We start from the raw sequence: 17,757 nt of genomic DNA on the forward strand, positions 1-17,757 counted from the left end.
TAAGTGTAGATAAAACATTTTTAACTATCCCTTCGTTTTCTACAAAAGTTATGCTTATATTTAACACTTAAGTAGAACACGTCATGGCTCAGAAATTTGCCCTGCATGGCTGTGACGGGATGATACACAGGAAGACAACATTTCTGGGAAAAACCTGAAACATCATCATCATACAGGTGGAGAATGAAATCATTACCTTGCCCTTTCCGTGAGGAATTCCTAAAGGACAATGTTTCACTGCTCCCAACAAAGCTGCCACAGCAAAACTAAAGCCAGTCACTGCTTCAGGTGAAGACTTAAGTACAGTAAGCCGCTCCAGGCAACGGTCTAAGAGGGGCGTTAGGTAAGACGGTAACGCCACAGCAACGCAGCGTAAACACCAAGCTGCTGCCAGTCGCACAGAGACGCTAGGATGAGTGCTAACTGAAATGACACTGTCAAGAATGCCTGGGAGGACAGAAAAAACACATGATGACAGCTCCACAGACAAAACTCACTTAGCAATAAAACAGTCAGAACAATTAAGCAGCCACATGGATATAAAATATATTATCTTTATCAAAAGCCAAATCAAAATAGAAAAAATAAGGGATACTTAATTATAAATAATTTTTTGCATCCAAAAATTAGTTCTACTAATATAGCTCATGAAAACTGGCTTAAATTAAGTCAGTACATAAAAGAAAAATTTTATTTCCTAAATAAGCCAAGGTTCTGCTTACTTTGAGATCATTATTCATTTGATACTAGCAATTAAAAATTATCAATAAATAACAAACACACCTTGAGAAGAAACATCATACCATGCTCCATTCTCCTTCTTTTTAATCCCTTCTGGGGCATTAATCTACATAATTAGTATACTTCCTATCTACCATATTGATATTATCTAAGAACAAAACTGATATTATCTGAGAACAAAATTGAGGCTAGGTCCTCAGTCGGCTACTAACCAATTATGAAGACAGTGGTGTACCACTACCAGAAAGAATAAAAGTTACATTTGCTATAATTCAATCAAAACATATTAATAGTTCATGTCCACTGCCCCTGAAATAATATACATCCTAGGATAAAGAGCTTGCAAACAAAATATAACGCAAAGCTTCAATCAGCAGGAAATGTATATCACATTAAAGGACAAAAACCACTAAAAACGATTTTTAAAAGTGATTAAGTAAAAGACGCCAGCCACAAAAGAGCACATACTGTATTACATTTATATGAAATGTCCACAATAGGTTAAGTCCATAGAGACAGAAAGTAGATTAGTAGCTCTCAGGGGGTGAGAAGGGGAAAGAGGTAGCGACTGCTACTGGGTCCAGGACTTCTGGGGATGATGAAAACATTCTGGAATTAGACATTGGTGGTGGTTGTACACCTCTGTGAATATACCAAAACCACCCAACTGTATACATTAAAAGGGTGAATTTTATGGTATGTGAATTATCTCTCAACATGATTAAACAGTGTTCAAAGAGAGAAATGAGTTTAGGTTTACTTCTCTGTTTCTCCATATTAACTTAACTATCTCAGGAAGGGGAACAGGAGGAGACTCAGAGACAACTTTTAATTACGAAAGCAAAAAAACTCAAATATATACATATTTTTAATAATCTTGATCATATATATTTCATAAAACATCTCTAATAAATGTACAGTGGAATCTCTAACAAATGAACTACATGAGGGAGATTTCCTGTTGAAAAAAAGGTGTCTAGAGTAAAAATAAAATTACAAGGTACTCAGATGGGTCACAAATAATAGATACCTGCACTTGAATCCTGCAGCAAAGGCGCAGCTGTGGTACCGAGACTGTGTATGAGATTTCCAAGTTCTTGTAAAGCACACACCAGCATATGCTGGCCGGCTGCTACATCTGCAGAGCCAAGCCGGGTTTCCAAATTACCGTCACTCATCACAGCATCTGATAGAGGTGTGAGAACGAACTAAGCGTCACTGTTTTAGTAAAATGTATTACAAGGGGTGGGCGTTAGGAGCAGAAAAGCATAAAGGCAAAAATTAATACCTCCACTTGATCTATATGAAATCCTTAAGGCAGTAACTGAAATACTAAAATGCGGACTGGCATCAATAGAGAAAGAACTGAATATAACAGATTTAGTTCAAGCAACCTGACCACAAATCCCTTATTACTCTTTTAGCAAGTGAAAAGGCAATGAAAGGGAAAACTAAAGAATGTTCCAGTTTTACTGATACACAAAATAAGCAGAGTGGATTTAAAACAGTACAGGAACTGAGATGAACTGTTTCGCTTTTTTTAAAAGATTTGTGGCATGTGGGATGCCGCCTCAGCATGGCTTGAAGAGTGGTGCCATGTCCGCGCCCAGGATTCAAACTGGCGAAACCGTGGGCCGCCAAAGCAGAGCGCGTGAACTTAACCACTTGGCCACGGGGCTGGCTCCAAGTTTTTAAAAAAACAATGTATTCAACTTCTATAGGAAGATCATGAATTCTGACGAACCACTATCACCATCCTTCAAGATCTGTACATATGCATGACAGCTCTTACCAAGTTAGATAATTTATGTCCCATCTGTATATTGACTACTCTGAAACAACTATTATAAAAGTGGTTTTTGTATTAAATATAGTAATATACCAGTCTAGCTTTTCCAAAGGGACAATTCCTTTAGCACCATTGAAACAGACTGTCTGAGTAGATCCATACCCACAACTTTCTTTAACTTCCAGATAGCCTGGCAAATATCCTTGGCAGCAGCAATTTGAGCCTTTTCTCCAAGAAGGCCTCCTATAGTAGCTCGAAGGATAAATGAAACACACCGGCGACCACAGACAGCATCAATCTGAGTTTGGGTGGCTTTAGGGTGCGACTGTGACACAAGGCTTAGGACATGAGAAAGAAAGGCAGCAAAATTTTTCTCTAGCCATGCTCCTCCTAGTGTTGAAACAAATACCACGTAAGCCTAAAAAAGAAAGGAGTTTTATCTTCAAAATGAAATAGTTTCAATTCTATATTAATGTCTTCTCTTCCACAAATATGCAGACTTTATTAACATTTCTTTTTAGTCTGTCCTCACTTATAGCCACTTTAGCTATAGAAATGCAGTACTACTTTTTTGTTTGTTAAGCCAAAATTGAAGTACGCAGTCTTTCAACTGAGATTTCACTTATGCTGTCTGTTTTATTTTGTTTGGTCAGACTGTGCAAAGATTCAGGACAGTCAGCCTAGCCAGCTAATATGTAAAATGTGTCTGTGAATTCTCTAAACAAAAGATTCAAGCTTAACATTCTGAACAAGAAAAAACAAATCTAACATATGAACACACTGTAAGAATTAACTATGTTCCAACACTATAACTCTAAGGGAATTTAGTTCTAGAAACCTGAAAGGAATTTATAGTGATGAATCACTGCTTTTTATTTTCATGAATGCTAAGAGTTTGTCTTACTCTAGAGATACAAAGACAGTAGTTTTCTTATGTAATCTCTTTTTTAGAAACACAGTTTGCAATTATATTTGGACACCTTACATTTTCATGAAGTCTAATATCACACAGTATAAAACAATGAGGACATGTAAATTTGAAAAAATACATTTGTTTTGAACTATAATGGCATTTAGAAAACAAGATAATTCAGAGACCTCTTTGTTGTTTCATTCTAAGACGATTTTCCTATGGTTTTAGGTTTTTATATTTTGTTTAGGATGAAGAATTTAAGCACTTAAGTAGATTACATGCTGTAATCTTTACTTAGGGGTTGAAACCACATACAATGGAAGTACGATACTGCCCATGCTAAATAATATGTACCTAATAGTTTAAATTCAAACTGTATAAGCACACATTAACACAATGGAAAACATGTGAAACCACAAGACCCATGAAGGCATAAGGCCTAGAAATAAATAATAAAATATTTGTGTTTCAAACGAAATAAACAAAAATCTCCCAAATTGTGGATAACAGCCTATTTAATTGGTTTGTTTGTAAATAAGGTTCTCTTACTTGTAATCCAGTTTTTAACAAGCATTCTGGTCTCACTGTATCTATTTATAAGTATGAGGGCATAAGTGATGACCTTGCGTGGTATCACTTCTGCCTGGAGTCAGACACCAACACTGTCCTTACAGGCCAGTGAGAACTACGTTTGGACACTGATCTGTGATTCTAACCTGAGTAACTCCAACTCGAACATCCCTACTGACTGAACTGGTTCCTTTCAGCATATCTCCACTGGCTCGAAGAAATCCTGAACTCCCACGTAGAAACCCTGTTCCTAGTAATTCCAGAACTTCCTCCAGAGATACTCTGCGAATGCTCTGACGTGAGGCTGCTACAACAAAGAACAAAACACGTGATTCGTATTTCACAGACTAAATTTTAATGATCTCCATCAGCACGTTAATAAAAACAAAAATAAACTAAAAATCCAAACAAAACGCAAAATTTACAGGACATTACACACATTAATACACAGTGACACAAGGGTTCAAAGGTCAAATCACAGCAGACCCTGAAGTACCATGTCAACGATATCTTAAGAGTCTGTGCCACTTTCAGATTTTGCCCTACTGTTCTCTTTTCCTCAAAGAAGTTAAAAGCCTAACAGTCTTCCAAACAATGGAAAACATAAATAAACTGCCCTCGCTCTCCATGAATGAAAACACTACACATTGCTTCGAAGATTCTTTTGAAATATTAAAAATGCCAAAATCATAATTCTATTCTTCCAAATGCTCTACAACTCTTAATGAAGCGTATATAAAGTAGCCACTGTGTCCTACTTTTAAAATTCTCAACTGCAACTTTTGTTACATCTTCGGTCTCTGAAGAAATCGAAGGCAACCATTACCCAAATTGCCCAGTCGGCCCTCAGGCTACAATAATTAAGACATTAAGTTAGGGCAGAATGTTTAAGTTTGTCTTCAGTTTGATACAGCTGAGTTTCTCCCCGTGAATGGCTAGCGGATAATATCTCCTTTTAAAAAAAGAACCCATTTTCTCCCTTTCATTCTTTTGAAAAATGGTCACAAGCTCATTAATGACTCAAGTCATACACAGTGGAGAAATAAACTCCTGCTAATCAAAACTAAGATGTAGATAACCATCTGAAACAAATGAAAACCTACAGCTGCATTTGGGACAGACACTTTAGTGAATAATACAAAATTCATGCCCTCGTGGATGATAAATTCTAGGAAAGAGAGACAACAATAAACATAACAAATGCCTGAATATATAGTACATTACACAGTGATTAAAAGACATGCAAAAAATAGAGCAGGTCAGGAATACTGGGGGTGGGGGGAAGTGGTGCTTGTGATTTTAAAGAGGGTCACCAGGGTAGGATTCAGACAAGCAGAACACATAAACACGGTTTGAGGGAATTAGGCATGCGTCTATCTGGAGAAAAAGTGTTCTAGGCAGAGGAAATAGCTAGAGTAAAGCAGCCTTGAGGAGGCATATGATGCCCAGTGAGTTAAAGCAGAGCTATGTTGACAGAGCACTGGAGGGGGCTAGGAGGAGACAGGCCAGAGTGGAAGGATGGGAGAGAGCAGAAGACTTAGGACCTTGTAGATCACTATAAGGATGTGAGTGAAGTGAGGGACAGTGCAGGAACTAGAGCAGAGGAGTGATACCTGTCACTATGCTGCTGTGCTGAGAGAAGACTGCAGAAGGGGGCAAAGGGGAAGAAGTAGGGAAACCCATTAGGAGCAATTTAGTAATTCAAGAAAGAGATGACAGTGGCTTAGATCAAGGTGGTTGCAATGGAGTGGAATCTGGATATACGTACATATGTATTTTTAAGATTTTTATTAGAAAAAATTTCAAAATTACAAAAAACCTGCAAGAATAATAAACTCCCATATATCCTTCACCTGGACTTACCAGGTTCCTTACCACTTTTTCATTTTTGAAGAATATGTGTAGGGCTAGTTGTTTTATAGAATAGCCCACAATTTGAGTTTGTCTAGTATCTCCTCAGAATTTCTGGCAGAAGAACTATCTAAACAATGCTGTAAGCCTTCTCAATGAATGACATAAAAAAGCACCATGAGGCATGGTGTCAGTCTGTTCCTTCATAGGTGATATTACCTTTGAACACCTGAATAAGGTGGCTGCCAGGTTTGTCCACTGTAAAATATCATTTTTCCCTTTGTAATTACTATGCAACCTGTGTGGTGATACTTTAAGACAGCATAAATGTCCTGGAACCCATCAAACCTTCATCCAAGAATGCACTGAGGATTCCTACCTGTAGAAATTATGTACTATAAGGACTGCAACAGAGGTCATTATCTAACAATCATTCCTTCTACATTTATCAGTTGGAATTCCACTGTAAAAAAGAGCTCTCCCATCTCCTTTACTTACTTATTTTCAGTATGTACTCATAGATTCCTTTTTTAATTAACAGGTTATAATCCATTTCTGTCATTATTAATTTTGACTCCAATAATATCCCGGATTTGACCAGTGGAAGTGTGTTCATAAAGCTGGCCAGTGGAAGCTCCTTACTTTTGGCACAACTCGATGTTCCAGACTCATCTTCAGACTTTCCCTGCCCCCATCCCATAATTAGCCACTTCTCCAAGGAGTCCCGACTCTGGATATATTTTAAGATTGTCAAGTAGAATAGTTATTGAGTGTGAGAGAAAAGAGTCAAGGGTAACTTGACAAATTTTGGTTTGAACACCTGAAAGAATAGAGTTGTCATCAACTTAGATTAGCAAGACTGCAAGCAGAGCAGGTGTGCGTATATGTGGGGGAGGGGAGAGCAAGCGTTCACTTTAGGACAAGTTAATTTGAAACATCAAATAGACATCCAAACACAGATGTCAAAAGGGCAGCTGGATATGAGAGTCTGGCATCCAAGACAGAAGTCTGGGCTAAACATATAGATCCAGGAATCCCTGATATATAGATGGTATGTAAGCCATGTGACTGGATAAGATCACCAAGAGAGTGAACACACGTAGGCAATGGGCCTCTTCTATGAGAAGACAAGGAATCATAAAAGAAGACTGAACAGGTATTTCTAGTAAGGAGGAAGGAAAATCAAGTGAGCATGAGGTCCTAAAAGGCAAGTGAAAAAAGACAACCATGAGGATCAACTGAGTTAAATGTTGCTGAAAGTCAAGTAGAACAACTGAGAACTGCCCACTGGCTTTAGTGAGGCTAACTATTAGAACATAAGCTCCAAAAGAACAGGGGCTTTTATGTGTATTGTTCAATAACAGATCCCACATGGTCAAAACAGATCCTGCCCCGGTATAAACACTCAGTAAATATTTGTTTATTCAATGAATGAAGAACAAACGTGGAGGTCATTGGTAACCTCAACAAAAACAGTTTTGGGGAAAAATCCTAATTCAAGTGGGTTTGAAAGAAATGGCAGGAGAGGAATTGAAGACAATGAGTATCAAGAACTCTCCTGAGGAAGTTTGCTGCAAAGGAAAGAAGAGAAACAGTGCTCCAGCTGGCTGGGGAAGATAAAAGAAGATTTTTCTTTTTAAAGATGGGAGAAACAAAGGCATGCTTTTGTAGGAATAATCCAATAGAGAGGGAAAAATTAATGTAATAGACAGGAGACTTCCTAGGGCAACTCCTGGAGCAGGTGAGAGGATGAGCTCTAATATGCACTGACAGTATGGCTTTAATAGGAGATGGGACAATTCATTAGTAATAGTGGGAAAGTCAGAGCATATAGGTACAGATGCTGATAGGTGGGCAGATGTGGTAGGGGAGCCTACGGAAGATAGCCCATCACATGAAAAGAAGATGGGGAAAAGGGTCTAAGGTGAGAAGAAGGTATAAAATCATCAACTAGGAAAGTGGGAGAGGAACGGACCAGGGAAATACAGTATGACTGCCAGCCACTGTTAAGGACCTCCTCGAGGTTTGTGGTTAGGAAGTAATTTTAAAAGATTACATAAATCCCTGACAACTTATCTCATGTTAGATAAATGTCATACTCAATCCCTGCTTTTTAAGTGCCTTGGTATGACACAGAATCTACTTGAAGCCTGTTAGTTTTACTACAAAAATCATTTCAGTTCCTTACCTCAAAATCTTTGCATATTGTGGCTGAGTGTACAAACCTCCACTGCATTTGCTCTCCAAATTTATTATTATTATTACTTTTTTTGAGGAAGATTAGCCCTGAGCTAACTACTGCCAATCCTCCTCATTTTGCTGAGGAAGACTGGCCCTGAGCTAATATCCATGCCCATCTTCCTCCACTTTATACGTGGGACGCCTACCACAGCATGGCGTGCCAAGCGGTGCCATGTCCACACCTGGGATCCGAACTGGGGAACCCTGGGCCGCCGAGAAGCGGAATGTGCGAACTTTACTGCTGTGCCACAGGGCCGGCCCCTGCTTTCCAAATTATTAAGCACTATGTTGCTAAAAAGAACTGTATTATGACGTCTAGATCATTTTTCAGTTGTACGAAACTAACTCAATTATAACACAAGCTAGAACTCAGAGACGCAAGATGACAGAATTTCTAACAAAAGATCAGGCCGAAGTTTTTTAGAGTGGGTGAAGCTGATTCTTTACTTTGCTTAGTATGATTACAAACATGCTGGCATTAGTTTAGTGCTATTACAGGAAAGTGTACATTTAAATATTATTCACATTTGTTATGCAATTCTACATTCTGCTTGTTTTTACTGCAACTGGGTGCTGGTGCTAATGATACATTTATAGAAATGGGCAATTCAGATTTTTAAGAGGGTCTGATTAAACCTGTCTTCTAATTCCAATTTCTTAGGTGGCTTAAGATTTAAACCTCTTAAGTGCCCTGAACAACATTTTTTTCCTAATATGGATTTTTTTGTAGCTTCTTCCTCTTCCCATTCACCCCCTTCCCTCTCCCCCATAAAAAAGAAAGTCTTTTTGAATTATAAGATTTAGATGAATTAAAATGAAAATTTCTTATTTTAACTTTTAAACTTGTAGGTCTCAACTGGAGAAAGAGGGGACTGCACAGTTTGTTAGTGTCCTCAGGTGATTCGGATATGCTATATTTCTTGTCCTCTCTCTTTTTCGGTTGAGAAACACTGGATTTGGCAAAAACCAGAATCCTCCTTGATCTAACAATGGACAATGTCTAGAGCAACGCTTCCCAAGTTTTAATGTGCACACCCATTATCTGGGGATCTCGTTAAAATGAGAATTTGACTCAGTAAGCTGGGCAGGGCCTGGGTTTCTGCATTGCTTACAAGCCTCCAGGTGATGCCAGTTCTCCTGGTCTGTAGATGTTTGAGGAGCAAAGTTCTACAGAATAATTACATTTTTATTTGCATGAGGTTGTTTATTCTTTGGAGATAAAATGGTAAAATAGGTTTTCAATTATTCATCAACGTTTTATATACACTGTAGATTAAACCGAAACTCTCTTGTTTTCAAAGATACCTCATCCTTGCTTACTGCCTAGAAATGTATAAGTATGAAATAAAAACTAACACAAAGAAAACTATTGAAATATATTAAATGTTGAAAATCTGTCATTTGGAATTATTTACATCATTCCTCCCTTGTACCAACCCAGAAATGGCAAGCCAAATGTATGCAGCCAGATGCATGCTGCGAAAAAAAAAAAAACTCCTCAAGATTTAGATTATATCTCTTATTGGATGACACATCACAATTTACTTTTTTCCTAAAAACAAAGGCCATAATGCAAAGGAATACAATGATTGAATAAAATCATTTTTCAAGAGTTCCTTTATTTCTTTTCCTCAAATTTTTACTGAATTGTCTCAAAATGAAATCTTGGGTCCTACAGTAATATGTAGAAAGTAAAATTGTTTATATTCCGCCTCTTTTTCAAAGTAATAACGGGTAGCATTAATGCTACCTCTGCTTGTTTAAATCAACTGGGAAAAAATTATAGAAAACATTCTGAAAATAATTAGATGAATTTACCTGTTCCTAGACGTTTAGAAATTATAGCTTTAGCCAACACTGTGCCTAGTAGCTTTGAAACTGCAATCCGCACATCATAATTAGAACCTTCAAAGGACTTAAAACATAGTGTGGCCACACTGTCCAGGTCTGTAGTCCACATAAAGACGGCCTCATGCTGAAGTTCAAGGAGACACTATTCAATTGGAAAAACAGAAATTAATGAAAAATAAAATATAAATGTCGGGTTCAGATCTATTTAAGTTTGTAGAAACTATCAAGGTCTAAAAAAAATAATACACAAATCCAAAGTATCTAAATAATGACTGTAGGGACAACTAAAAGTCATAAAAATTACACTACATAAAGCAAAGTGCCCACAAAGTGGGGCAGGAGACCCAAAATGTCTTTAAGAATCAATCTGTTGGCTATGAGCAACCATGAGGATAATTCCAACATAAGCCAACAATTTTACTGTACCATCTAACCAACTATGTTAAGAAGGCATGATAAAAACAAAAATCACTTTCAAACAACATAAACCTTACATATAACTTTAGTTTACACAGTTAGAGAAAGTAAGCAGAATGGAGTGGAAAGAATACTTAAGCGTCTGGAAACCTGAACTCCCCATCCTTCAACACTGTGTTGCTAACTACTTGAAGAACCCTGGGAAATTCATAACTCTCAGGGCCTCAGGTGCTTCATATGCTAAAATGATAGGTCCCAGGTGATTACCAAGGATGTAGCTCTAAGATCACATAGCTGTTACAGGGTTTTCACGGGGGCAAACTGATTTAATTTTCTTTATATTAACTTTTAGCAAATCTGCTTTTTAGACCATTTTACCTTTGCAGCAGCACAACGAACAGCCATGGATCTATCTGTTAAACAGGATCTAGCGGCTTTATAAACATCCCTGTGGCAAGATGTAGCAGCAGCTCCTAGTCCATTCAGTATATTTTGCAGACTCAGCATAATCTCATATCGACCTTGAGACTACCAAAGAGAAAAGAAAAAATTTAAAGAAAAAAAAAAACACTGTGAAGAACAGCATTTAGCATTGAAATTTCTCATATATTAGAGAAACACTCAGATTTTTGTACACACTAACCAACCCATTCTGACATCAAGAAACATTGATAGTTGCTATGTTATGAAGTGTTTACTACTTGAAAGGTATTATTTACATATACTACATTTCAACACAATACAAACTGCACAAGGCTGATGCAAAGAGTAAACGAAATTATACTGAAAGTGCTTAGAACAAAGCTTGCACATTGGTAAGCATTCAATAAATGGCTGCAATAAGATGAGGTAATATGGTAAGAGCGCAGGGTCTGCCACCTCCTAGCTACATGACCTCGGGCAAATCTGTTTCTTTATGTCTAATAGTACCCATCTCATAGGTTGTTGTGAGGATCAAATGAACTACTACACATAAAGTGCTTAGAACATCAGTAAATGCTCAACGGATTTTACAGCTATTAATATTTTACCATTCATTGGTCCAAGTAGTTTAACTCAGAAGTTAAAAGTCTGGGCTTTTGACTTAAGATGACCTAGGTTTGAATCTTAGCTCTGACCCTTAAGAGCTGTGTGACTTCAAGCTGTTCTTACTTACTTCTCCATCTATAAAATGAGGATAAGATAAACCTCATGGAGTTGATGTGAGAAGTAAATAAGCCTGTGTAGGTACAACATTCACCACAGTGGCTGGCACACGGCACACTTAAGAAACAGTAGTTGATTGTATTATTGACGTTTTACTAAATGCCCCACATGATTTCTATAGCCAAAGAAGTTAAGGCCACTTGAGGTAAGTAAAGTTGGAGGAACACAAAGATCAACATCAAGTATCATTTTGACAGTAATGTTATTAATCTATCTTCGTTCAAAGGAGCTAAATAGTAATTATAGGTGGACATAAAATGGGTGCTAATGGGAAACTTCTTTCTTTTGTCCCAGTTTCAAATGTTGTATATCCCTGGTGGGTGTGTATCAAAAGTGGGAGTCCCTATTGATATCTCCGAAATGTTATGGTACCTGATCAGCTAAATCATAAAGGTAAGAAGTAAGGAAGCAATAAACTACACAGTAGTAACTTTAAAATTTCAGAGACCTACAGAGTAATCTTCTGTTAACCATGGCTCTAAAGTGCATTATAGCTTATCCAATGGCGTTAAGAGGAAAAAAGTTTAAAGTGGCCATGCCTCAGTAAATAAAAGTTCTTACAGACACCTGCTTTTAGTTAAAAGCAGATTTATAGAAATTAGTCTCTTTTCCTGAATCACCTTCTTCAACTTTTCAGGAAACTACTGAGAAGTGATCTGCTGTGTAGATTCTCTCATCAGTTTTATATTATGGACCTCACTTCTCCATTAAGTTCTTGAATTAGCTACATTCCTCTTGAAATTTAACATTTTACATTTGAATTTTCCCATGGTTTATCTTGGTACACTTAAAAAAAAGTGTGTGTTTAACAAGCCAGCATTTTTACAAATTATTTCAGAGCTGTTTTCTAGACTATTTTTCTAAGTAAGGTAAGAATAGGAACTGGTGTGATATTTTCACATTTAAAGGTGCTGAGTTATCTTTAAAATTAGGGATCAGAGGGGCTGCCCCAGTGGTGCAGTGGTTAAGTTTGAGCACTCTACTTTGGTGGCCCAGGGTTCATGGGTTTGTATCCAGGGCGCAGACCCGCACACCACTCACCAAGCCATACTGTGGCAGCATCCCGCATACAAGATAGAGGAAGACTGGCAGAGATGTTAGCTCAAGACCAATCTTCCTCACACACAAAAAAATTAAGGACCATAGATTTAAAATTTTTGATATACAAACATACAAATACTTTCATTTCAAAACTGAATGGTAAAACTGAAGTTGGCAAAGGATCACAGTATCTTGGAAGTCAAGTGAAGAAATGAGTACAAAAACAAAGGGTGTTCCACCGTGGGAAATGATGCCAACAAATCAACGAGGCTAAAGCTGAGAATACACTCCCCTGGCAATTAAAAGGTCATCCAGATCCTGGTTGTACTGACATCCCCATGCTCTTTCCTGCCCTGATTATTACACTCCTTACTCCCTTCTGCTGCTGGTACAATACTAATCCATCCATCGGGTATACAGTAGTTACCTCCTATGTATCTGAGTCCTTGGTGACAAGCAGTTGCTCTGGCACTAGTTAGTAGTATCAGATGGAAAAGGATCAGATAGTATCAGGGACAGGTCAGTCTGAGAAATACCTTAGCTTTTGCCCATTTGGATTTATCTGAATACACGAAATTTTATTGCATTATTGCTTTTCTAATAAAGATTCAACATACAAAGTACATATGTGTGTCACCTAGAAATACTTCATCTATGGATGTATTTATATACATACCTTATGTATACTTGTCATAGGTAAAGCTCTTATTGTTTTTTTGTGTGAGGAAGATTGGCCCTGAGCTAACATCCATGCCAATCCTCCTCTATTTTGTATGTAGGTCACTGCCACAGCATGGCTTGATGAGTTGCGTAGGTCCATGCCCAGGATCTGAACCCGCGAACCCAGGCCATCAAGGTGGAGTGCCCACTATACCACTGGGCCGGTCCCAGTAAGGCTCTTTTTTATTGGCTCAAGAAACCATAAAACTTACAAAATACAACCTTTTTATTCTTTGGTCAAACTTGTAGTTACTTACCTCTGCACTCTTCATAGCTTTAAGAATATTCCCCACTGTATCACTAAAGGTGTTACCCAGTATTCTACCCAACTTCTTGTACAAGGAACCCAAACAGACCACAGCAGCACTGAAACAACATTTAAATGAAAAATTAGTCATGGCTTAAAAAGAAGAAAGAAAAATAATCTTATGACAGGTAATGGAGACTATCTAATTTTACTTTTAAAGGATAAATTTCCCAGAATCTACATCACTGTTAAATCCTAAGGCATAACACTCAGGTGAATATCAAATAATTACACTTTCAATAACAAGAATTTTTTAAAAGATGTACCGATCTTCAATTAAATCTCAGCCCAAAGACTCAAATTTTTTACAAAATAATTTGTAACAGAATTCAGCCTCATATATTAGATAATCAAAGATGGACTTGAAAGAAAAAAATAATGTTCTCATCAAGTCTGAAGTCTGAAAACTGTATGAGAAAATACAGTCTTCTATAAGCAAAAAATTAGATCAATAAAAATTTCTATAAATTACTATGTGGAACCATACATGGCTTATTGCCTGCTCTAAAAAACAGGTGATAAAATGAGCTGAATCCTATAAAGAAAGAAACTAAGCTATTCTTCTTGGGATCTTAGAACACTAGCATTTTTCTATAAGATAATTACTATTAATTTCCACTACTAAGAACTAATACACTAAAAGAACAACCAAAACGTGAAGAACTTAGAATATGTTTTTCTTAAACACTCAACTACCAAAATTTTAGTGAAACACATCTGATTCCCAAATCTAGACTTCAAACATGTCTAAAATATTTTTTAAAAGAACGGTTTCTCAGTCAATGTTAGATGGGAAAATGTTAAATTTCTTAAAAAGTTAGATAAAAAATGAGTAAAACAATTAGTATTCAGTTTCAAAATAATTATCAAGTAGTTTGGGTTCTTTATAAAAATTTTCTGTTCAGTTTCAACATTTAACTTACAGTTTAGTGGGAAGATAACTTGGAGAATCATCTTTGCTACGAATGAGATCATTACATTTATCGATTGCCTCGTAAACAGAGAACGTGTCTCCAATACTATAAAGAATGCCTAGATTCTTAGCAAGGAGCTTGCGGGTAGGAGGCCCTGGGGAGCTGTTCAACAAAGATAAGAGCTGCTCAACAAGAGTCTTCTGTCTCTCCCTTACATCACTCTAGAAAGGAAGGGAACAAAAAGACAATTCAAAGTCAACACAATTACATGTAATCCTCTAATAGGATTATTCTTTCATACATTTAAGAACTAACTAACAGGCTCTGGAAAAACGTAAAATTATTTTCACTAAAAATTACAAATAAGTTGGTGGCAAGGTCATCACACCACACGAATAGATGATTTGCCGCCCTGCTGATATCTCCCAAAAATAAATTCTGGACCATCATCTATTGGAGTCTCTGTGCACAAAGACAAGGGCTCCACCTCTTCTCTATCTTTATGTTTGAGAGGTAGAGCAAATTTGTATTTTAACTAGAGCTTTGTAGTTATTAAGCCTCGTCCCATACACATCTGCATAAATAAGCTGCAACCTATAACTCTCACCAGAGCGGACCTTGTAATGGTTACCTGTTTCACTCAGATCTTTTGCTAAGTTTAGTGCAATTTTATTTTTGTAAGCTTATGCATCTAAAAGCCAATAATGTTACTCCATTTTACTTGCCTGCTCTCTGAAAAAGGAGTACAGAATATCACTACAAAGGTAATGGTATTCAGCTGCTCACTGAGGCCTAAACTTCCATAATGAAATATCTGATAATTTAGTGCATGGATTTTTGTCTTTTCTTAAATTCTAATCGTCTCCATGAGTAATGTCTTAGCACCACTTTGGTAATACATATGTTATTGTTATTATGTAGGAGAATGTCCTGATTTTTAGATGTAGGCAAAAGTATTTAGAAGTACCACCTCACACAGCTCAGTAAATCTGTCAATCAAACAGGGCAAAATGTTAACAACTGCTGAATGCAGATGAAGGGTATGAGTGATCGGTATTCTTTTTTTGTACTCATTTCATAAGCTTTTAAGAAGGAATGTTTACTCAAAGACTCTTCAATTCAGATCTCCCTCCGCTTTTATAAGTGAAACTCTGATTACATTATTTAGCACTATACTGCACCAGGGCTTCATGCATATGGAGGTACACAAGGGACAGAAGATAAGCTCATTTCTTTCTGCTTTTTGGAAAGGAATCAAGTTCTTGTAATATTAAAACTGCAGGTTTTGGTAGGGGGCAAAAAATTACTATATTTAATTATAAAGTCTCAACACAGTCTAGTATTTGAAAGCTAATTTAGGTTATTCTGGACAAAACTAGAAAAGCAAACCAAAGGACACTTAGCTGACACTTTTTTAAAAACCCCCCCAAAAAACCCAGTTTTGCAATTTTACCCACCCTGCTGGTTGCTAGCAAGAGCTTGTCCAAATATCTCAACCAATCAAACAGAAACTCTGCCTTCTGAACTTCACCTAGCTGACTGCACGCTTCTTCATTCAGCAACAAGCTATGAGCTAATTCCATGCCTTGCAGAAAATTCTCCTAGCTGGTCACGATTCTTCTCATTAAACTTCAGTCAAGATACCTAAGAACAAAAATCTGTAAAGAGGAAAACAACATATTTTAAAAGGAGAGTGAAGAGGCAGGCAATCGTAACGCCAGAAATCTTCCACATCAGAGCACAAAGCATAATTAAATGTACACATCTTTTATAACGGCTCTCTGGCAAAACTGGGAAAATCCCACTACTAAACTCTAGCTAACACTGACACAAAATCCAACTTGTATTCTGTACCCGTTTGAGAGAGTAGATAGGCAAAAGAGAGTAGGGTCATTGACATTTATATACAAAAACTTGCTGAACAGAAGAGACATTCCACTCAAACTGAAAATTTTAAGGTAAGCTGGACTATGAAGTGCTAGATTTTCAGTTTTCTTTGTAGTCTAAATACTCTTTTACCAAAATGAGGCATGGTATATATTAACAAATGACCAAATATCCAGATCTCGTTCTACAAATCTATCTAAAATTCTACAGTCAAGTCTGACAGCTCTCTGGGCCTTTGCACATCCTGTCATTTACCTGGAAATATAAGCCAGAGCAGAGGGACTTACTCCCATTAGTCTCTGTTCCTCCAGCCTAATAGACGCTGCGTGTAGCTTTAGGCTAGAAGTTTTAGGAAAGTTCCATCTCAACCAGTACAGTTTCCTTATCTCTGCGAGCCTTGTTGTGAAAGCAAATTCTTTTTTGAAGGCACTTGGATGGATGTTGTCCAGGGATTGTAGCAATAAAGATCATATCTGCTCTGACCTAGATCCAATGTAGCCTTTACTTTCATTATAGCAAATAATCAACAAAAGACAGAAGAGGTTTGGTTTTGTTTTTTAAAATTCATCAGCATCTCCCAGGCACATCCTAGGGCCTTTCCAGAACATACATAACATAGAAGCACGTGTATACACATACACACAACACACATTTACACAATGGCATTGTGACTAAGGAATTTTTTATTTTTAGGAGATACATGCTCAAGTACATTGCAGTAAAGCAGCATGATGCCTGCAACTGCGTTTTCAAATGGGTAAGCAAATCAATCAATTAGCCATAAAATACGGTAAAATGTTGACAGTTGAATGTAGGTAGTGGGTATGTGACTGATCATTTTACTATTCAGTTTTTCTGTATTTTTTTAAAGATCACAATAAAAAGGTGGAAAAATTATTTCAGATAATAGAAATAAAAAAACATAAGATGGCTTTTTAACAAAAATCATTACTACTACTTATACGAGTGACAGCTATCATCAAGAACATTACACAACAAAGAAGGCACCATATACATAAAACACGGACACTCTTGTTCACTAATATATCAAAAATAAATTTGATACTTTATAAATAAAACTCCAAGCTGAAAAGAAACAGGTAATTGGAATTGCACAGAAATACAGATAGAATGCCACAGATAATTAAACTAAAACATTCCAAACACACAGGTCACATTCGCCTGAACAAATGTCAATCTCCTACAGAGAAGCCAGTCAGCAAACATGGATCAGAAAATCAGATGGGAGGCGTGGGGAAGGCTTTTCTTTCTTTCTTTCATTTTTGTCTCCCAGAGAATTTACTGGTAT

General features: G+C 37.0%; 1 protein-coding gene across 19 annotated transcripts in view; it reads right to left on the bottom strand.

Moving 5' to 3' along the window:
• HEATR5A (HEAT repeat containing 5A) overlaps window positions 1-17,757 on the bottom strand; it is a 99,482-nt gene that overhangs the window by 68,064 nt on the left and 13,661 nt on the right. For 12 of the 19 annotated variants that reach the window (XM_070587316.1, XM_070587337.1, XM_070587272.1 and 9 more), the window contains exons 2-10: window positions 16,019-16,219; window positions 14,571-14,782; window positions 13,598-13,706; window positions 10,752-10,901; window positions 9,924-10,098; window positions 4,160-4,320; window positions 2,693-2,948; window positions 1,772-1,927; window positions 197-447 (exon numbers count right to left, since the gene is read on the bottom strand). In XM_070587316.1, coding sequence (XP_070443417.1) covers window positions 197-447; window positions 1,772-1,927; window positions 2,693-2,948; window positions 4,160-4,320; window positions 9,924-10,098; window positions 10,752-10,901; window positions 13,598-13,706; window positions 14,571-14,782; window positions 16,019-16,144 — 1,596 coding nt within the window. In that variant the 5' untranslated portion in view covers window positions 16,145-16,219. The remainder of the gene's footprint in view (window positions 1-196; window positions 448-1,771; window positions 1,928-2,692; window positions 2,949-4,159; window positions 4,321-9,923; window positions 10,099-10,751; window positions 10,902-13,597; window positions 13,707-14,570; window positions 14,783-16,018; window positions 16,220-17,757) is intronic. The other 7 variants (XM_070587332.1, XM_070587295.1, XM_070587354.1 and 4 more) reach the window with 1 other exon arrangement.

This window comes from Equus przewalskii, chromosome 1, assembly GCF_037783145.1.
Source record: "Equus przewalskii isolate Varuska chromosome 1, EquPr2, whole genome shotgun sequence".
Taxonomy (NCBI): Eukaryota; Metazoa; Chordata; class Mammalia; order Perissodactyla; family Equidae; genus Equus; species Equus przewalskii.